This window comes from Polypterus senegalus, chromosome 3 (genome assembly GCF_016835505.1).
Source record: "Polypterus senegalus isolate Bchr_013 chromosome 3, ASM1683550v1, whole genome shotgun sequence".
Taxonomy (NCBI): domain Eukaryota; kingdom Metazoa; phylum Chordata; class Cladistia; order Polypteriformes; family Polypteridae; genus Polypterus; species Polypterus senegalus.
Window position 1 is genome coordinate 208,437,744 of NC_053156.1, and position 20,293 is coordinate 208,458,036.

Sequence of the window (20,293 nt, forward strand, 5' to 3'; positions counted from 1 at the left end):
TTTATTTATATTATATTTGGAAATCGCCATTAGGCCTACATGCCAGCTACAGATTAGAAAATCGCTGAATACTGACAACGCTTAACGAGGAGCGTCTTGCGCGTTTACTTTTCTGACTTTGTAAATGTTAAGGTGCGTCTTAGAAGCTCTGACAGGAACGAGATGGGGTACATCAGAATAGAAGGCGGATTGTCAATGTGCATGCTGAATTACGCGAGACATGCTCAGCAATTTTATCTAAATTCTGCATGGTCATGATTCCAAAGAAAGAGGTGTCCTTCGTGAATGTCGCACTAAAGTATATGTTAACTTACAAATACGTATTGCGTAACTATTTTTGGATATCTTTATTACTACTTAAGCAGCGCTACATGTGCGAATCCCTCCACGAGGAACTCCTGTTGATATTATGCGTAGACAGGAAAAATTCGGCAACTTTTGAGACAAAGAGAGTCGACCACTAAACAGCGGACCAAATATGTTAGGATGTCAGTGGTGTCATGGCTTTAGCGCGTCTCTGCCGGATACGCCCATTTTACTCCGGGCTGCAGCAATATATACTTGAGCATCTGGAGGAGGACGAGGAAGAAGAAGAACACGAATAACTCGAACTCGTCTAGAAACGCTGCGTCGGAGCAACTGCGCTTTGAAAGCTCGACAAGTTAGTATCTTAATCGCTGCTCTCACTTTCTTATATGTGCCTTTGCCACTCAAATTGTTTAATGTTAGTTGGCAGGTGGGAAATACATTATATCCGTGACATAGAAATGGAAAAAGCTCCCTAATACGTTAAAGGTGTTTTTTTTCTTTTATTCACATAGGCTACACATTCTTTTGAAATGTGGTGAGTCAAAGTTAAAAGTGTTAACGGGAAAAACTAATTATGTACAGATAGTTGCCAAATGTACTTACTTATATACAGTACACTATCCACCTCTGAAATGTGTATTTTACAACCTGCGTGGTGCTACTGCAATAACCCACAGGAACTGCTTGACAGTCAACTTAATTATTCAATCATCTGCGTGAATTTCTTGTCAATGATTTTAATTGTCCGATCACATTTCGGAGTAGATTGTCCAGCATTTTTAATCATCTGCAAGTGTTTTTTGTAAGCTTTTTTTTTGTGGGGGTCAAACCTTCGTTAGCACGTCCAGTAAACGTCGCAAGATTATATAATTTAAAGGTAACGCAAGGATACAGTAGCGCTGCTGCCAAGAAATAACTATTGGGAATGTCAGTAACTTCTACTAATACTAGTTCGATCAATCACGTTGTGGATTTTTTCCCGAAAGTTTTAACTAACCATTACCCTTTCATGGTGCTGTCGTATAATACGTTTTTTCGGTTCTCTCGACGTTTTTAACTGTGTATGTGATTTTTAAGGAGGATTTTTATATTGCATTTTACTAAGACTACAGTACGTGGATATTGGCTGAAGAACGAAGCAGTAGCTGTTAAGGTACGGATACATTACAGTTGGATCAGTTACTTTTATAATCTTTGTTTTTAGCCCACTACTGTCCATCATTTCATACCAGGGGGATATTGGCGCGTGTCGGATTTGCCGTTTTATTTTGGATTAAAAACGTGTTTTTATAATTCATAACCCAGTAGAAATGACTGTAATTGCATCGAACATGTAATGCACTAATTAAACTTATTGCAATATCTGTTTATAAATTGTGAGCTGACACCGTAATGCAGAGATCTGTTAAACTTTGCGCAGACGGACTGAAAATATTTAATCTTGGTGAATTAGTTGTACTACATTTGTGGTGTGCAACGGTTTAGCGCGTGTATTGTTAAGATGCAGTTGCGTTGTGTAAGTGGAAATATTCAATACAATTCCAAATATAAGAAGGCACTTGCTGACGTAAAGCTTAGACTAAAGACCTTTGTTTAATTTTTAAGATGAAGTATTGAACTAAAACGGAAACTGAGTAAACAGAGCTAACCTATTGGATTTCTTATTAAAATTAGAGGGAGGGGAGGGGGTGACACCGAAGCGTTGAAGCTTGTATCAGTCAATCTAAAGCGTAGTGAGTCGAATCACTTTGTCAAAACACCCCTTGAAGCGTCGAACGTCATCAGTGCTTCACAGAGCGCTTTATTGGTTTGACAGCTTTGACGCTAAATTAACAGGTAGCCTATATAAAATGCATCATTCTCATTCAACATTGCTGAGTGGTGAGGGGCGAAAAATTTGGAGAGCTTTGGTGACAGATGGCGACTAACAGCGGAAAACAGCGTTCAGAAGTTAAATAATATAAATTGACAAGGACCTTAGCAGAATAAAATGAACACATACTTTTCTGACCTTTTACTGGTGATATGAGACAGAAACAGAGAGTGCCGCTTTACTTCAACAGAATGAAGCTGCAGACTGCAATCCTTCACTTGCGCTCTTGAAAGCTTGCCTTGATCTCAGTTAACCACCAGATGTCGCTGTTTATACCCGGGCTTTGAATTGTTTTTAGCACAAATAGAAAGAATGCATCAAAGCTTCACAAATAATTAATAAAAATTCAAAGAAAGCTCTTTTAAAAGTTGATGTATATGTGTGGTATAACGGGTCAGTGGCTTAGAAAAGGAGAGCAGTTTTGATTAATAAATAAATAAATAATTGGCCGGCTCGCACTCCGTGGGTATGAATGCAGCGGGGAGGGGGTTGTGGTTATTGGTATGGAGTAATCGGGGCGAGACGCATCTGCACTTGAAGGTGAGGTCTGTCGCGAATGCTTCATAAGCTTCCTGCGATGGGCGATTGAGAACTAAAAAGGTTAAACGACGTGAGAGTGAGACAGAAAGGAAGTTGGTGGACGGGACGGTCAAGAGGGGGCTGAAGGTTGCACCTGTTGATCTTGGGAGTAGAAGCAGCAGCAATACTCCAAAGGACTCCCCAGGAAGGCGGTTGCTAGCAGTGGGAGTTGAAGGGCAGAATGCTCGTTGGCGCCCCGCGGAACGTCAGGTGATTTACGTCCGGAACACGAGCTGGTCTGAAGGGTGTCTGTGCCTGTTTGTCGACGTCTCTCTGGGCTTTAGGGGAAGCCGGAGAGACGTCAGATTTAAATGGAAGCACTAGGGACATTTTTTTAAGAAGACTCCTGCATGTTGTTCATTCAGTTTTAATAGATATTTATTGCTTTCTTTTAACCTCCACTCTCTCTTTGTTTTATGGATTACTTATTTATTGAACGTATTTGCACTGCACTACGTATTTAGACAGTTTTTTTGTTTGATTGTTTTAATAAAAACACTGGATCCCGTTTACACCCACTACTTGCTCTTATATGTGTTATGTTCTCATCTGCTATGCTTATCCCTGTGTGCGTTATCGGCGATCGCGGCTTTAAGAGGCTCCCGCGATTCCCTGGGAGGGTGGAGCCGACCTGCACCATTACAATATGCAAGAGTTATGAGTGTGACTGGTGGCTTACTCGGAGTTTGTTCCAGCTTTGTGTCCAGTGTTGCTAGGACATGCAGGGATACCTCAACATATGTGCAAAATAACGATTTCCTTTCCTTACTGCAAAAAAAAGTTTTAAATGCAAATACCTTTTACCTTTTTAAAAAGTATATGCAGTTTTTTTTAGTAATGAGTCTACTTTGTTACACTTAAAATAAGACTGCAAGTGTTTTTAGTCAACAACGCGATGCGTGTGTATTTGTATCCAGCTTCTTGAGTGCAACAGTCTAGTTTATTGGACAAGACTCGAGTGTTCTAAAAGCTCCCACCATAAGTCTCCTGTGCTATAGTAGCTTCATTTCTGAGCTACCACTGCAGTAGAAGAGGCAGCACAGCCGTTGTTCTATCGACCTCCATGACCATATCTTCCATAATGCAAACACTGACCAAACTTAGTAGGATTGTTTATGACCCCCCAAAAAAAAGCCATGTGGTGTCAATTCTGTTTCACAAAAACTGTACAATGCTTGTGGTAGTTTACAAAAACACGCTGAAGGTTTTTTTTATTTATTTAAAATAATACAGCATAAAGTCGTATTTGATGGTATTAACGATAATATAATAAACTTCTATTAGCCAAGCAAGACGAAGATACCCACCTAACGGAGCACCTAGTTCCAAATTAAAAATACTAGAAAATGACAAGCTTTTTGTACATTTTTTAGTAAGTGACAAATCTGTACTGTATGAGACTTTGAGACATAGTTCAAGGTTTCAGTTTTATGAACTTGCAAAAATGTTTGCACTCAAATTAGCTTTGTTCACAATGCCTAAAGACGGGTGGGCAGGTTATTTCATATTGGGTATTCAAGGTCTGCCCATGGTGGTGCGGTTCAGGAATGCCCTGCGAGTGGAGTGGACCTGCCGCCTGTTATCTCTACAGTGCCCCATGTTGTTCAGAAAAGGAATTAAGTTTTATGTTACAGGCGGTTAAATTGACAATATCCATGTGAAAATTAAAAACTGAAAATCTGACAAGTGATATTATAATCGCATAAACATAAGCTGCATCTGTTAGTCAAGATGAGATATCCCACAGTAATTAAAGGCAACTGGTGAACAGGAGTAGCGCACTATTACATACGTTTCTCTAACTCTGCAACATTTATCAATTTCAGCAGTTCTGAGTGCAGTGAATTGCAAAACACAAGTTTTGACAAAGTAGTCCACTGTTTAATGGAAGTGGTTTATAAAGATTGGTAAGAAGCAAGCACTGCATAATGGTAATTACTTTTAATATGTATAATCTCATATTAAGAATGACTACTTAATATAATGTGTAAAAATCATGTAAAATACTAGAATTAAACTGCATATTTCAACAGTAAATATGTTGCACATTTAAGGGTATAACAGATTTTAAGATCTCTTCTGTCTATCTATATATATATATTTTTAAAGTGTTTTAGCTTCCAGTATGAACTGTTCTAATGTTCAAAAACATTTTATGGATAATTGAATTGCCATAAACACACAATGATTCTGTATTAAAGCACTGTATGCTTGTAAATTCTTGTAGTGTTCCACTTTTTCCCCCCATCATATTTAAAATAATAATAATAAAAAAAAAGCAAAACTCAAACTTTTGCAAGACTAGTGTTCACGCCCTGGTGTATGCAAGGGTTTCTTCCAAATGCTCTGAATTCTTCCCAAAGTCCAACAACATAAGTTACGTGGATTGGCAATGCGAAATTGGCCGTATTGTGGTGTTGGGGTGTGTGTTTTAGTAACTTTTAATGGTATGCTGCATTCATTTTACTGATACAATCATATGAAAAAGTTTGGGAACCCCTCTCAGCCTGCATAATAATTTACTCTACTTTCAACAAAAAAGATAAGTGGTATGTCTTTCATTTCCTAGGAACATCTGGGTATTGGAGTGTTCTCCGAACAAGATTTTTAGCGAAGCAGTATTTAGTAGTATGAAATTAAATCAAATGAGAAAAACAGGCTGTGCAAAAATTTTGGAACCATGTAATTGTGCTGATTTGAATGCATGTAACTGCTCAATACTGATTACTTGCAACACCAAATTAGTTGGATTAGCTCATTAAGCCTTGACCTTCATAGGCAGGTGTGTCCAATAATTAGAAAAGGTATTTAAGGTAGTCAATTTCAAGCTGTGCTTCCCTTTGACTCTCCTCTGAAGAGTGACAGCATGGGATCCTCAAAGCAGCGCTCAAAAGACCTGGGGCCTCATGTTTAAACGGTGCGTATGCACAGATATGTTGCATAAGAACTTCTCCATGTTCAAATCGCGATTTATAAAACCTACACTTGGCGTAAAGCCACGCACTTTTCCACAGTACCTCATACCTTGTCGTATGCAAGTTCTCCGCTCGGTTTTGCAGACTGGCGGCACCCAGCGTCAAAGCAGTGCTACTGTTCCTGTGTCGTTACACTTTATTTTCCTGATGCAGCTTTATAAATACACTGAAACTAACTGCATATTGTTTATTAGTGTAAAGCATCTGATTGTAATTAACTTGTAACAATATAATGGTCCAGGGAATAGCCATAGTATTCCAAATACCATAACTGCTTTAGCATTGTTACTCTCACTGCACCTTCTTCTTCTTCTTCTTTCAGCTCCTCCCGTTAGGAGTTGCCACAGTGGATCATCTTTTTCCATATTACTCTCACTGCACCACTCAGAGTTTTTATATCACTGTATCTGAGTATGAATCACAGCAGCAGCTGATCGGAAAGAGAATTATCAGTATACAGCTTCAAGTACACGCTGTTTCAGCCACGGCAAAATGTTTCAATGCATTTCCTGTATGGACCTCGCGGTTCAGAAACAGTTTCATCCCAAGAACTATAAACGCACTCAATCAATTGCTCCTTGTAGAACTGTTTATACTTATAAGAACAATCACCCCACTGTAAACTTGCACTACAGTTATAATATTGCACAACCTGAGCCACTTTATAAAGCTCGAATTTAAATATGATGACGATATCATTTTTAAGGTGAAATACAGCAAAATATGTTTATTATATTATACAGATAAAACTTTAACTTCATTTAAATAATCTATATTCTTCACTGCGAGTGTCGTGAAGGATAGAATAATTAAACATGTATCTACGAAGGTATTTCAATGTTCCTTAAACGTTTTGAAGAATCGACACTCTAAGCTTACAGATGGCTTAACTTCTATTACAGAGCTGATTGTGTGGTGATTGGGTATTTGGGTAAAGAAAAGCAAGGACTGCAGTGGTGGCTAAGCCAATATATATTGAATATAAAACAGAAAGAGAAAATAAAGACACAGCTAAAAACGCAGCGACAAATTTCGGCAAAAGTTAAATGCTTTTGTCATGAGCACGAGGCGGCTATGCAGTGTCTGCAACAGACGTGGCCATCCACCGTGCATAAGCTACCTTATTGACATTGGCGGGTGTAGGAGCCACCGATTCTTCCTCTGCCCAGTGCCACCACAAGCCTAGAGCTGCCCCTGAGTACTGTTGCAATAAATTATTTCATCGAAGGTCGCACACAATCACTGCGCCGTGAAACTCATGTTTAATAACGTGCTTTAACTATCATCATGAAAATGATATCACTTATACATCTCAGTATTTTAGTTATTCAGAGAGCTGTAATATCATGAATGTAATGGATTCTGTGTCCAGTCGGAGGAAGAGAGCCGGTTTAAGAAGCAAGTAGTGATTCACACACATAGAGCACATAGAAGATCAAATACACAACAAAGCATTTAACGTGCTACGTTAATTACGATGTGATTTGAAAAACTGGTTAATTAAATGATTTTAAGATAAAGTTTATGATGTTCTGTTTTAATGACAAAATAAACTACATGATTAAAGTGGAAATGTTGAGATTGAAGTTGACATTAGGGTAATGAGAAAGAAGCCCTTTCTTCACTCATACCACAAACAGAGTCACTTGTTGTATGCAAATGCTCATTTAGACAAGCCAGATTCATTTTGGAACAAAGTCCTTTAGACTGATGAGACAAAAATTGAGTTATTTGGTCATAATAAAAAAAGCTCTTTACATGGCGGAAGAAGAATATCGCATTCCAAGAAAAACACCTGCTACCTACTGTCAAATTTGGGGAAGGTTCCATCATGCTGTGGGACTATGTGGCTAGTTCAGGGACTGGGGCCCTTGTTAAAGTGGAGGGTCGGATGAATTCAACCCCATATCAACAAATTCTTCAGGGTAATGTTCAAGCATTAGTCACAAAGTTGAAGTTACAGAGAGGTTGGATATTCCAATAAGACAGTGACCCAAAACACAGTTCAAACTCTACAAAGTCATTCATGCAGAGGGAGAAGTACAATGTTCTGGAATGGCTGTCACAGTCCACTGACTTGAATATCATCGGAAATCTATGCGATGATTTGAAGCAGGAAATCCATGCTCGGCACCCATCAAATTTAACTGAACTGGAGAGATTTTGTATGGAAGAATGATCAAAAATACCTCCATCCAGAATTCAGACACTCATCAAAGGCTACAGGAGGTGTCTAGAGGCTGTTTTATATTTGCAAAAGGAGGTTCAACTAAGCATTGATGTAATATCTCTGTTGGGCTGCCCAGATTTATGCACCTGTCTAACTTTGTTGTGATGCATATTTTCTGTTAATACAATAAACTTAATGTCACTGCTGAAATACTACTGTTTCCATAAGGCATGTCATATATTAAAAGAAAGGTGCTACTTTAAATGCTCAGCCAATGATAAACAAAAATCCAAAGAATTAAGTGGGGTTCACAAACTTTTTTCATATGACCCTATGTACTTCTGACCATGTTTTAGTTATTTTGCAGTCAAATTATGGTTTTCATTATAATAATGTGAATTGCACATTGTTTAAAATGTAATATGACACTGTTAGGTTATAGTGCAATTATGTTTACTAAAGTCAGTTTTATTTCATTGGAAAGGAAACAATGTCAGCTTGTAGGCCCACATGATTTGTAAATCCCCCACTGTTGTCTAGTATTGTTGAGACTGAAACAGAGTCCAGGGGCCTCATGCTTAACGGCGTGTGTAGAATTCACACTAAAACATGTGTGAAGGACAGCCGGGTCCCATGCCCGGCAGGGACGCCCCTGCTGCTTATGTTCCGGGGGAGCCACCATGGGCACTCCAGTACCTCCCCCGGGACGCTTGATGGCAGCCTCCATGGCTGACGGTGATTCCCCAACCACCCACAGGGCTCCATGGGAGATGGAGTCCTCCACAGCCTGGTTGGGGGCTCGGATGGCCGCTAGGGGGAGCTGCATGGACTCGGCAGCCTGGCTGGACGAATCTTCAGCCCCACCCGGAGGTGCAATTAGGACCAGTTGGTCAAGCACCTGGAACACTTCCGGGTGGGTTATAAAAAGGGCCATCCACCACCACTCGAGGAGCCAGGGTCGGGAGGAGGAGGAGGACTAAGCTTGAGGAGGAGTGGTGGAAGAGAAGGATTGTTGGTTGTGTTATTGTGCTTTGGGACTGTGTTTGGGCTGTGTGGCACGGGGAAGACGTGTCCCACAGCTGAAGAAACAATAAAAGTCTTTGTACTTTTTATACGTGCCTCCGCCTATATAGCGCCTTTCACACATGGTATATGGACAAAAGTGGAAATGTGTGTACACACAAAAAAAATCCAGATGCATAAATCTGTGCGTATGCCAACATCCAAGTTCTTCCGCTACATAAATCCCGGTCAGTGTGAAAAGTAACACATGTGCACGTGCCTGCCGCCCCTCCCCAACTCCTCCCAGAATTACCGCTCTTTGAATATGCAAATCAATATAAACAGCCCATTAAGCTCAGCATTCTGTGAAAAGATAATGGCAAAAGCCCAGGGGAAAAAAGAGAGAATTTCAGCTAATACCAAGTAGAGGCAAAGAAAAACGTACTTCTTGTTGGTTTAAGCAGTGATATAAAAAACAAAAGGAAGTTGATCGATTTAATATAGAGTGTTGGAGAAACTCAAAGTTCAAGTTCAGAAAGTTGCAAAGTGTCCGAAATAAATAACAAGTGGTCAGATATCAAAGTCACCGTCTGAGTGTCATATGGAAGCGTATTAGGGTACATAGAAAAGAAAAAATAGGGACACAGTTGAAAAAAATGTCCAAATGTCAACTTTAATCTCGAAATTTCCAGTTTAATCATGTACTTTATTTTGTCATCAAAGTAGAATGTCATAAACTTCATGTTAAAATTGTTTAATTTACTAGTTTCTCAGATCCCATCGTAACTAAAGTAGCATACTAAATGCTTCTTTCCAAAGTATGTATTCTTTTATTTGCTCTGTGTGCGAATCACAACGTGCTTCTTAAATGGGCTTTCTCTTCCGCCGACAGGACACAGAATACATTTTATTCATGCTATTGCAGCTCTCTGAACAATTTAAATATTAAGATGTATACTTGGTGTCATTTTTCATGAGGAAAATGCAATTAAAGCATGTATTAAACATTGGAACACAGTGGTGTAGTATTAGCGATGAGTTTGCGTCCTGTCCAGAGATTGTTCCTGCCTCCCACAAGATGCTTGCTGCACCGTGCACGACCTTTGATGAAATAATTTATTGCAGCAGTACTGTCTCTATCAAAAGTACTAACCTTTTATTCCTGTCCTTCCTTTTCTTTCTCCAAATACCCAATCGCCACACGATCAGTTGTGTAATAGATGCCAAGCCATCTGGAAGCTTAGAATGCTGATTCTTCAAAACTTTTATTAAACATTGAAATATCTTCGTAGTGCATGTTTAGTTATTCCATCCATCTATCCATCTAGGTTGCGCCAATCCTAGAAAGGATACAGCGCGAGGCAGGAACAATCCCTGAACGTGGCGCCAGCTCGTTGCTAGCACTGCTCCACCGTGTCCTCACATGTTTAATTATTAACAATATACATTATTTTAATGAAGTTTAAAACTTATCTGTATAATGTAATAAACATGCTTTACTGCATTTCATCTTTAAAATGATATCAAGAGCTCCAAGAAGATAGCACTTGAAAATATAAATCAACTTAGAAGCCAGTCATTGGGTCTCGTCTGTTATGGGGGATGGACGTCTGAAATGGAGCTCCGTTAGCATCGGCATTATTTTCTCTCTTATTTCTTATTATCCCGAGGTATCCTGTATATACCGAACCCAAGGAGTTTCTACTTAAGTATATAAATATGAGTAACAAGAAAGGGGGTCAGAAAGAAACGGAAAGGAAACTTAAAGATACACCCAAGTCTAGACAGACATCAAGCCCAAGTGCAAGGTATGGCCTTTCAAAGACTGACCTGGAGCAGGCAGGCGAAAGCACAGACTTCTCAGGACCCCACTCCACTGCATCATCTCCAGTCGAGAGCAAAAATGGGAGCGAAGATGCAAGTGATGCAGGTCACAATAGCTCGCCGATTCTAGAAAATCACTTGAAACTTACAGTCCGTGCTTTCATCTACTCCTTGCAATTTGGAAACATTGGTTAAAACCGGGATTGACACTTCACCTGCGGAGCATGAAATTCGAAATGATTTGTCCAAACTGAAGGAAATGATCGCATAATTGGCCACGGCCAAAAGTGAGCTTAAGAATGACATTCAGAAAAATATGAAGAAAAAAATAAATGGCTTGTTCAAGACAAACGAGAAGCTGCGGCTGGAGCTGCTGCAGGATAATAAAGACTTAGAAAAACGTATATATAATCGTCTTGATGCAACCTTTAAAGGTTTTCAGGAAAATGCGTCTAAACTGAGAGAACTTGTCGATCAACTGGAAGACATTAAGCAGACATTCATGAGTTGAATTGAAACAGCGGAACATTCAGCATTTACTGCCGATGGAAAAGCTACAGCTGTGAATTCCGAATGCAAAAAACTCGGAGACAGATTTGGCTCTGGAAGATGGATGCAGAAGGAATAATATTAGAATCGAAGTTCTACCTGAGAATTGTGAAAGGACTCTAAATCAGATACCGAGATAGCGGCAGCTTATCATATACATGGATCAAATACCTCTAAACCTAGGACCCTAATTGTCCGCTTCGAGAGATTACAATTTAAGCTTAATGTAATGGCACTTCTCAGACAGAAACAAGAGATTATATTTGAAAATAACCACATTCGTATTTTCCCAGATTTCTCACCCTCAACAGCTGCTAAATGTGCAGCTTTATACAACATTAAACAGCGGTTACAGAAAGCCGATATCGGCTACAGCCTCTTGTATCCTGCCAAACTGAACGTGGATATTCAAGACAAATATTACATCTCCAGCAAGGAGGAAGCAGAAAAGGAATTAAGGAAGCTGATCCCGAAACTTTTTTGAAATACGAGCCGCAGCCTGTCATAGTATGGCAAGAAGACATTACCTTCTGTCTGATCCGCTTATCAACAATACGGGTACCATAATTATACATCCTTTTCTCTTCTCTGACATTTTGTTTATGTTTTAATTACAATTATAGGTGTATGTGTGGAAAAAAAATTAAAGCAGATTTTTTTTTTTACTATTCGAAAGGAGACTGTTTAACATCATACCCTTGGTTTATTGTTGTTGTTACTATTGCCCAGAGGGGACTGGGCGGTCTCATGGTCTGGAATCCCTACAGATTTTATTTTTTCTCCAGCCGTCTGGAGTTTTTTTGTTTTTTCTGTCCCCCCTGGCCATTGAACCTTACTCTTATTCGATGTTAATTAATGTTGATTTATTTTGTTTTCTTATTGTGTCTTTTATTTTTCTATTCTTTATTATATAAAGCACTTTGAGCTACTGTTTGTATGAAAATGTGCTATATAAATAAATGTTGTTGTTATTGTTATTGCATTAGGGTTTACTATGTTTATCCAGGACCACTTTTTAACACCATTCCCTGGGTTTACTGTCTTAATATTTCAAGACTGTTGAAGATTATATTTTATGCTTATAGTATTTAGACTTTATCGGCAATCGATATCTCTACTTTTTAATCCTCAGACGCCGCTGCTGAGAGTCTTGTTTTGTTTTGGAAGTGCCCTGTCTCTAGGTATGTCAGAGGATTGGGACTTTGTGAAGTGGGGTCCAGCCTCACGTGGGGTTTAAATTGGAGAAGGACAAACAAACTGTGACTGCTTTCACCACACTATTGACTTATTTTGCTAAACTGGAAGAATCCTAACTCTCCTCTTTTAAGTCAGTGGGTAACTGATGTTTTATACTATTTGAAAATGGAAAAAATCAAGTTCTCAGTTAGAGGATCTGTGCAGAACTTTTTCAAAACATGGCAGGATCTAATCAATAATAGTTTAGAATAAGCTCTTAAAGCACAGAGAAAGTAATTCTCTTCCCATTTCTTTTTCTTCATCATTTATCTTTATCCGCCTATTAAACTAATCAATTTATGTATTTTCACAAGCTTTAAGTTTTACACTGTTGGCCATGCTCTCTTTCTCAGAGGTGGGGGTTGATTTGATTTCAATCCAATTTTTTGTAAAAATTGATCTATTTGTATGAAATGATTACAATAAAATCAAAAAAATAAAAAAAAAAGAATCCAGTCATCATCATATGTAAATACGCGCTTTATAAAGTGACTCAGGTTGTGAAATATTATAACTGTAGTGCAAGTTTACAGTGAGGTGATTGTACTTATAAGTACAAACAGTTCTACCAGGAGCAATTGATGGATTGATTGAGTGCATTTAGAGCACTTGGGATGAAACTGTTTCTGAACCGTGAGGTTCCTACAGGAAAGACTCTGAAGCGTTCAGATAGGGAACAGTTCAAATACATTGCACGCATGGCTGAGACAGTTTGTGCAAGATGCTGTATACTGATAATCCAATCAGCTGCTGTACAGCTGTGATTCCACACTCAGATACAGTGGGTTAAATACTCAGTGGTGCACTGGGAATAACAACACTAAAGTAGTGGTGGTATTTAGAATAGTTTGGCCATTTGGTGCACCATTATATGGTTATGGGTGGATTACAATGAGATGCCTTAAACTAATAAACAATATGCGATTAATTTCAGTGTATCTGATAAAGCCGCATCAGGGATGTGGATCTAAAAAAAGAAAGGGAAACTACACAGGAACAGTAGCACTGCTTTGACACTGGGTGCTGCCAGTTTGCAAAACCGAGCAGAGAACTTGCGTACTCCAGGGATTGAGCTAGCATGAAAATGTGTGTGGCTTTACGCCAAGTTTTAGTTTTTATACATCGTGTTGTGAGCATGGAAACGTGCATATGCAACATTTTTGTGTGTATGCACCATTTATACATGAGGCCCCAGGTGTCCAAGAAGATAAGCTGTGATAACCAGTGGCATCATTTTAAAAAGGGTGTCCCTCAGTGCATAATACATAAATGAGGTGCATTTAACACAAGTTTCTAAATGTGCATATATTTTATGAAAGTGCATTTGTAAACTTAGCATATTTTGCTGTAATGTTCAGTATAGGAATCGGGCAGCTTGCAAAATTTTTGAGCTCCCGTTTGAACAATACTTTCGTTTGAGATTTTAAAATTTGATTTTCTGTGCTGAGCAGATAGGATTTGTCTAATGTCATCAGCATTTATATATTATTTATATTTATATATGGTTGTGTCTCTTACCATAATGTATTTGCTATAAACCATGTTAACTGATATTTAGGGTCAATTCCTGTTAGTAGTCTACTGTGTGTTTGCTAGGAGTGTAACTAATTACAATTTAAAGTTGAATTGTCTTATAGTGTGCCTTGTTTCTGATTGTGTTTGTGTTTGTGTTTGTGTGTGTGTATATATGTCATTAATATGCCTTTTGATAAATCTATTGTTTTTCTCTGTATATTCTGAGTATGCTTTCCAAAACCCAGCATGTGCTTCTGAGGATATTTACTATTTTAGATTATTTTTTTTTCCTCTAATTGTACTTTTTCTTGGAATTTGTTTCAGAGCATACTTTTTTAATTGAGTAGTTTTAATGCTATATACTAAAGTAAACTTTTGCCTAAGTAATAGAAAGTTCTACCACTTCCACCTCCACGCCTCAGCAACCCTTTAAGTGTTAGAAAAAGGACAGAAAAGATGAATATAATATACTGTAATTAAACTGGTGTACATTGGAGTTGGGCACACAGAGGCCTAAATTCTGAAAAAGCTACATACTCTTAATGTTTATATTAGTGTATATGTTTATTGCGTATACATATTACATTTTTTTAATGTACTGTACTCAAGTTGAGCTGTAAAATCCAAACCTGAAAATTCAAACGCGGTTTAAAAAATATTGATTGTGGCAACAGGGTTGACATTAGTTCTTTCAGTTAATGAGAGGATAATTTATAACTTGTTCCCCCAAATTACATTTGTAAGTGTAAGCTACAACAAAATAAGCTCAGATGCATGTTCTGTGATTTGCAAGATCCTTAATTTGTTGTCCAGTATTTAGAACATCTCTTATCCATTTTTCATTGCTATTTATGTCATCATGGTCCCAGCTTAGGTTCATAGGGTCCTTTATTGTCATGCTTCGCGAGTACAGCTTAAAAAGTAAGAAGTACCTTCTTACATGCATGTGATAATCAACACATCCCCAGTCTCTGACATTAGACCATTACAACAATCTAGACGAGAATAGGCCACTTACCCCAGCAAAGCTCTCCAGTTCTATTCACTTAATTCTTCTTCAAAAAAACAAGTCTAGTTTTGAAAGTCCTTAAAGTCTTATCTACCATGCTACTTGGTAGCTTATTCCAAGTGTCTATGGTTCTGTGTCTTAAGAGAAACTTCTTAATGTTTGTGCAAAATTTACCCTTAACAAATTTCCAGATCTGTCCCCTTGTTCTTGATAAACCCGTTTTAAAAGTACAGTGGATTGAGACTGTTATAATTCCCTTTATAATTTTAAACACTTCAATCATGTCAGCTCTTAATCTTCTTTTGCTTAAATTGAAAAGGCTTAGCTCTTTTAATCTTTCTTCATAATTCACCCCCTATAGCCCTTGAATCAGCCTAGTTGGTATTTTCTAGTGCTGCTATGCCCTTTTTGACGCCTGGAGACCAAAACTGCACACACTACTTCAGATGAGGCCCCACCAGTGCATTATCAAGCTTGAGTGTAACCTCCTAGGGAAATTGGTAGCGTAGAGTCCACTACAACTCCTAAATCCTTTGCGTAAGGTGTACTCTCTCTCTCTCTCTCTCTTTTTTTTTTCTTCAGTCCTCATTTTGTGTATTCAAACCTAACATTTTTACTCCTGTGTGTAATACTTTACATTTACTGACATTAAGTTTTATCTGCCATGGATCTGCCAAAGCCTGTATATTGTCCAATTCCTTCTGTAGTGATTTAACAGACTGCAAATCTAACCAGCTTGTTATTTCTATTCCTATCTAAATCATTTTTATATATTAAAAATAGAAGCGGCCCTAGCACTGACCCCTGTGCAACACCACTCTTACTCAGTCAGTTCTGATAAGGTTCCTCACTTCCTGTGTCTGAGCCAATTGTGCACCCATCCACAAATATCACCCTGAACTCCCACTTCTTTTAGTTTGATGCCCAAACTCTTGAGTGGCACCTTTCTGAAAGTCGAGAGAAATATTATCATATGCTCCACTTTGATCATATCCTTTTATTGCTTCCTTATAGAATTCTAGCATGTTAATAAAACATGACCTCCCTCTTCTAAACCCGTGCTGACTAGTTCAGGAAAAATTCCTGTACTTGCCATGTGCTGCTCAATCTTATCCTTAATTCCTTCCATTAATTTTCTTGTGATGTACGTTAAGCTTACTGGCCTATAGTTTCCTGAATCAGCCTGATCATCCTTTTTATATAACTGTATAATATTTGCCATTTTCCAGTCCTTCGGAATCTCCTAAGAGACTTCCTGAAATTGTCAAGGGTTTATATATGTACTCGCTAGCCTCCTTAAGAACCCAAGGGTAAATATTATTTGGTTCTGATGATTTGTTTGATTTCAGCCTGTGTAATCTAAGCAGTACTTCTCCCTCTACAATTTCCAAATCTTTCAGTACCTCCTTAGTAGTCCCATTTTCTGCGGGAAGGTTATGCACTTCCTCACTTGTGAAGACCTCAGAAAAATGCAAGTTTAGAGCATCTGCTGTTTCATTGTCAGTATCTTTTAGTTCCTCTTTACTATTCCAGATGCACTTCACCTCCTCCATGACTGTACTTTTACGACTAAAATATGGAAAGAATCTCTCTTGCAGTCTTCTTTTGCCTTATCTGCTATATTTCTCTCCAACGTTATTGCTCATTTTTATTTCCACACTGTTTGTTCCTCCATGTATAGTTCTAAACCTGGCCTGTCCTAAACTCCCTGCCCCTCATTCCCTTGTTTAAACAATCCTCAACTAGCCTGCTTGTATGTCTCCCCAATACATCGGTGTCCCTCCAGTTTAGTTGTAACCTGTTACGGCGGAACAGGTTCCATTTGTTTCAGAATGAGTCACAATGCCTCATAAAGATTTGAGCCACGTGTAAAGCCTTCTAATCTCCCCAATTTTACCTGGACTGGTGCGTATCCCAGGCAGAACTTCAGAGAGGACTATAATGTCAATCCTGCTCCACAGCATGGCACCTAACTCTTTGAATTTGGATTGCAGAATTGACAGACTATCCTTATGTATGTCATTTGTTCCAACATGGACAATTGTAGCGGGTACCACATGTGGTATTGTCCCGTTGGCAGTTTGCTGCTCTTTAGGGTGCATTTCAGGAACAAGTGTATACTGTAAATACACCTTTAAACTCATCAGGTTTAGGGTCGTAATATGGACAGGACGGTTGGTGCTGAAGACTTTAAAACCAGAAAAGAAGGGGAGAGAGGGAGACATCTTATGGTGGAGCAAAGAGAAGCGACGAGGTACCGCCAAGAAATACACCTGCTGGAAAAAGTTTTTCTTTTTTGTTCACTCAGCGACACAATGGAGACGCGTCTCTGAAGATGGACTTTTTTTTTGCCCTGATTGATTTTTGATACTGAACTGCTTTGCTCCAGCAGTTTTCTAATAGTGCGGCAACCTAGGGTTTAGTTGTTCTACTGGGGCAGCGGTACACAATGACAACTGGATCCACCCCCTGCTCTGGCCAAGAGCCTATCCACCCGTCCAGGGAGATCTCCTACCTGTGCACCCAGAAGGCAACACAGAATGCGAGACTCTCTGTCTCTGGAGCAATCCTGCGTTTCAATCCCCCTGATAACTGAGTCCCCAACCATTACTACCTCCCTCTTTCTGGGAACTGGTTTTGAGGTGGCCTGTTGGGGCTTCTCATTCCTGCCTACGATCTCAGATTTCTCATCGACACTGTCTAGCTCCGCCTTGTGACCATGAACCACCTACCTCTATCTGTCCGGTCTGGAATCTCCTCCCCGTGCCACCATAAGGGTGCACCCCTACTTTCTAAAGGACTCCTGGGCCAGGTTCGCCAATTCTGTACTACAACACAGGCCAGCCAACTCCTCCTCCAGTTTAGCGACTGAGCTTGGTGTTGAATCAGCTGGCATCTCCTGCAGATGTAGCCCTCATTGACAACTGGGTCCTCTAAGCCATTCCCTAAAAAGTTCAACTTCCAACAGGACTTGCATTGTGCTGGCCTCATTATTAGAATTTGATTTAGGATTACTAAAACTGCCTTAACCTTTAAATAAAAAATATATATGATTTAATTTAAATAGTAAAACTAAAAAATTAAGCCAGAGAAAATGTATTATAGAACTGCTACAGCTGTTTTACACCTTCTGTGCCCTTAAGCTCCTATAATATTCTCCATCAACTGCCTGCTGTTTGTCCATCTATGTGGTTAACTTTACTTTTTTCTGTTTTTCTAACTTTGTGCTCCTCTCATTCCTTACTTAAAGCTCTCCACTACCACTGTTTGTATTTCCCCATAGTAATGAACTCTTATGCTGTTGCCCACTTAACTGTTCTACCTCTGGACCGCTAAGAACTGTTCAATCTAAAATGAATAAATAAAACTTGCTTAGTGAATATCTGCTGCTAGTTAATTTCTTGCTATCTTATTCCGCTCCCATTAAGTTTCTTCGTTGAAACCAAAACCCAAGTTAGTAAGAGCAAAATATATATATATATATATATTTTTAATTAACTCTCACACCATAGAAAACAAACTCTCAGCAATTCTCAGCTGCCTTTCTCGTTTGCACAGTTGACATTTGCACATCGTCCTCAGCCTTGATCAGTGAGTATTATATCCTTGCCTTGAAACTTCAATCTTCCTAACTTAAAAAAAAATCTCAGAATAATGTATAATGGTACCATTTTATGAAACATTTTGGAAGTTAAGATTTTTGTATGTTAACATTCCGTGCAGTTATAATGATTAAATAAAAAATGCAGCAGTCAACACGTACGACCATGCTTTGTATGAGTAATTCCATCTATGACTGACATTATGTACCTTTTTAGAAATGTGTGTTGAATAGAGAATCATAACTTGTCTAAACAACGTTTCATTTGCTATTCCACTTAATCCAAACTGGAGCTCATTCTGGCTAACCCTGGATAGGATAGCAGCATAGATTTTTAGCTTTTATCAATCATTCGTTAGTCTCCATTACTGGGCACACAGGTTGTGGATGATGATGGAAATTTATTTGTCCCTGTAAGGAAATTTGTCTTTTTCATCCATCCATTTTCCAACCCGCTGAATCCGAACACAGGGTCACGGGAGTCTGCTGGAGCCAATCCCAGCCAACACAGGGCACAAGGCAGGAACCAATCTCGGGCAAGGTGCCAACCCACCGCAGAATTTGACTTTTTATGGAAGCTAAATAAATACGTAGATAAGCAAGTAAATAAACACACAAACACACTGGAATAGCTATAAAGCGAAATAATTTCAAAGAAAGCAAACTTGTGACTTCACTGTGACAGAGAGGCATTACACAGACATATTGCTGTTAGTATAAAGGAGCCCCAGTAGCGTTTCTTGATGCATTTCTGCTGAATAATTTGTTGGCTGAAAGTACTCTGTTATACTGTGTCACAAAAAGGATTTGCAGCTATGTTCATAATGGCATTCGGTTTTGTTTTAATTCTCTGCTTTGCTATTATCACCAAGGGGTCCAGAGTGCATTCTATAACTGAGCTTGCCCTTTTAATTAGTCTGTTTACTGTGAATTACAGATATGTTTACCACTGTTAGTTACAGCTTTTCATGTTTGTAGTGTATTTAAATGTATTTTATGATGTCATAAGATTTTCATGTTCACAGAAGTGTTAATCTTTTAAATGTGTAATGTGAAGGATGAAATAACATTGTTGAAAGAGAGTTTTGTCATTCCTAAGCACTACAGATAAGTGATGCATATTTAAAAAAAAAAAAAAAGATACGAGCTGGATGGTTTGATTCATGTGTTCTAGCCCAGTACCTTGTAGATTAATTTAGAATGAAAGTCTCTTACAGTATGTCCACTTCTTTAGGTGAAAGGCTACTTGCTGCATTAGTGTTATTCGACTGTTCTTTGTGTGTTTAACTATTCGCCTTAAATATTCTTTCTTTACAGAATGCTCTGTAGCAAACAAGCTCGACAGCTAAATGTTTGGACTCGGAATATTTTTTCCCTTAAGAAGCCTGGAGTGCATGCAATGCCTCTGCGCAGTATTGGGGAATCGAAATCACAGAGGAGTGGAAAGCTTCAAGGCAAGGTGGCCCTGGTCACTGCATCCACAGAAGGGTAGGTGTACACTTGTCGTTCTGTAGGCAAGTAGACAAAGTAATGACAGCAAATTACTTGGGCAAAATAAGTTATATTAATACTTTAAAAACAAAAAAAAAAAACTTAAAAAAATAACTATTGTGTAATATATTGCACACCCATCAGACAGGAGTTTGAGACA

At 38.7% G+C, this 20,293-nt stretch overlaps 1 protein-coding gene across 1 annotated transcript in view; it reads left to right on the forward strand.

Annotated features, from left to right (window-relative positions):
- Positions 1-598: 598 nt before the first annotated feature.
- The window catches only part of LOC120525793 (dehydrogenase/reductase SDR family member 4-like), a 34,550-nt gene continuing 14,855 nt past the window's right edge, over positions 599-20,293 (forward strand). The window contains exons 1-2 of the mRNA XM_039748391.1: positions 599-661; positions 19,960-20,130. Of these exons, the coding sequence (XP_039604325.1) occupies positions 19,961-20,130 (170 nt within the window). The 5' untranslated portion in view covers positions 599-661; position 19,960. The remainder of the gene's footprint in view (positions 662-19,959; positions 20,131-20,293) is intronic.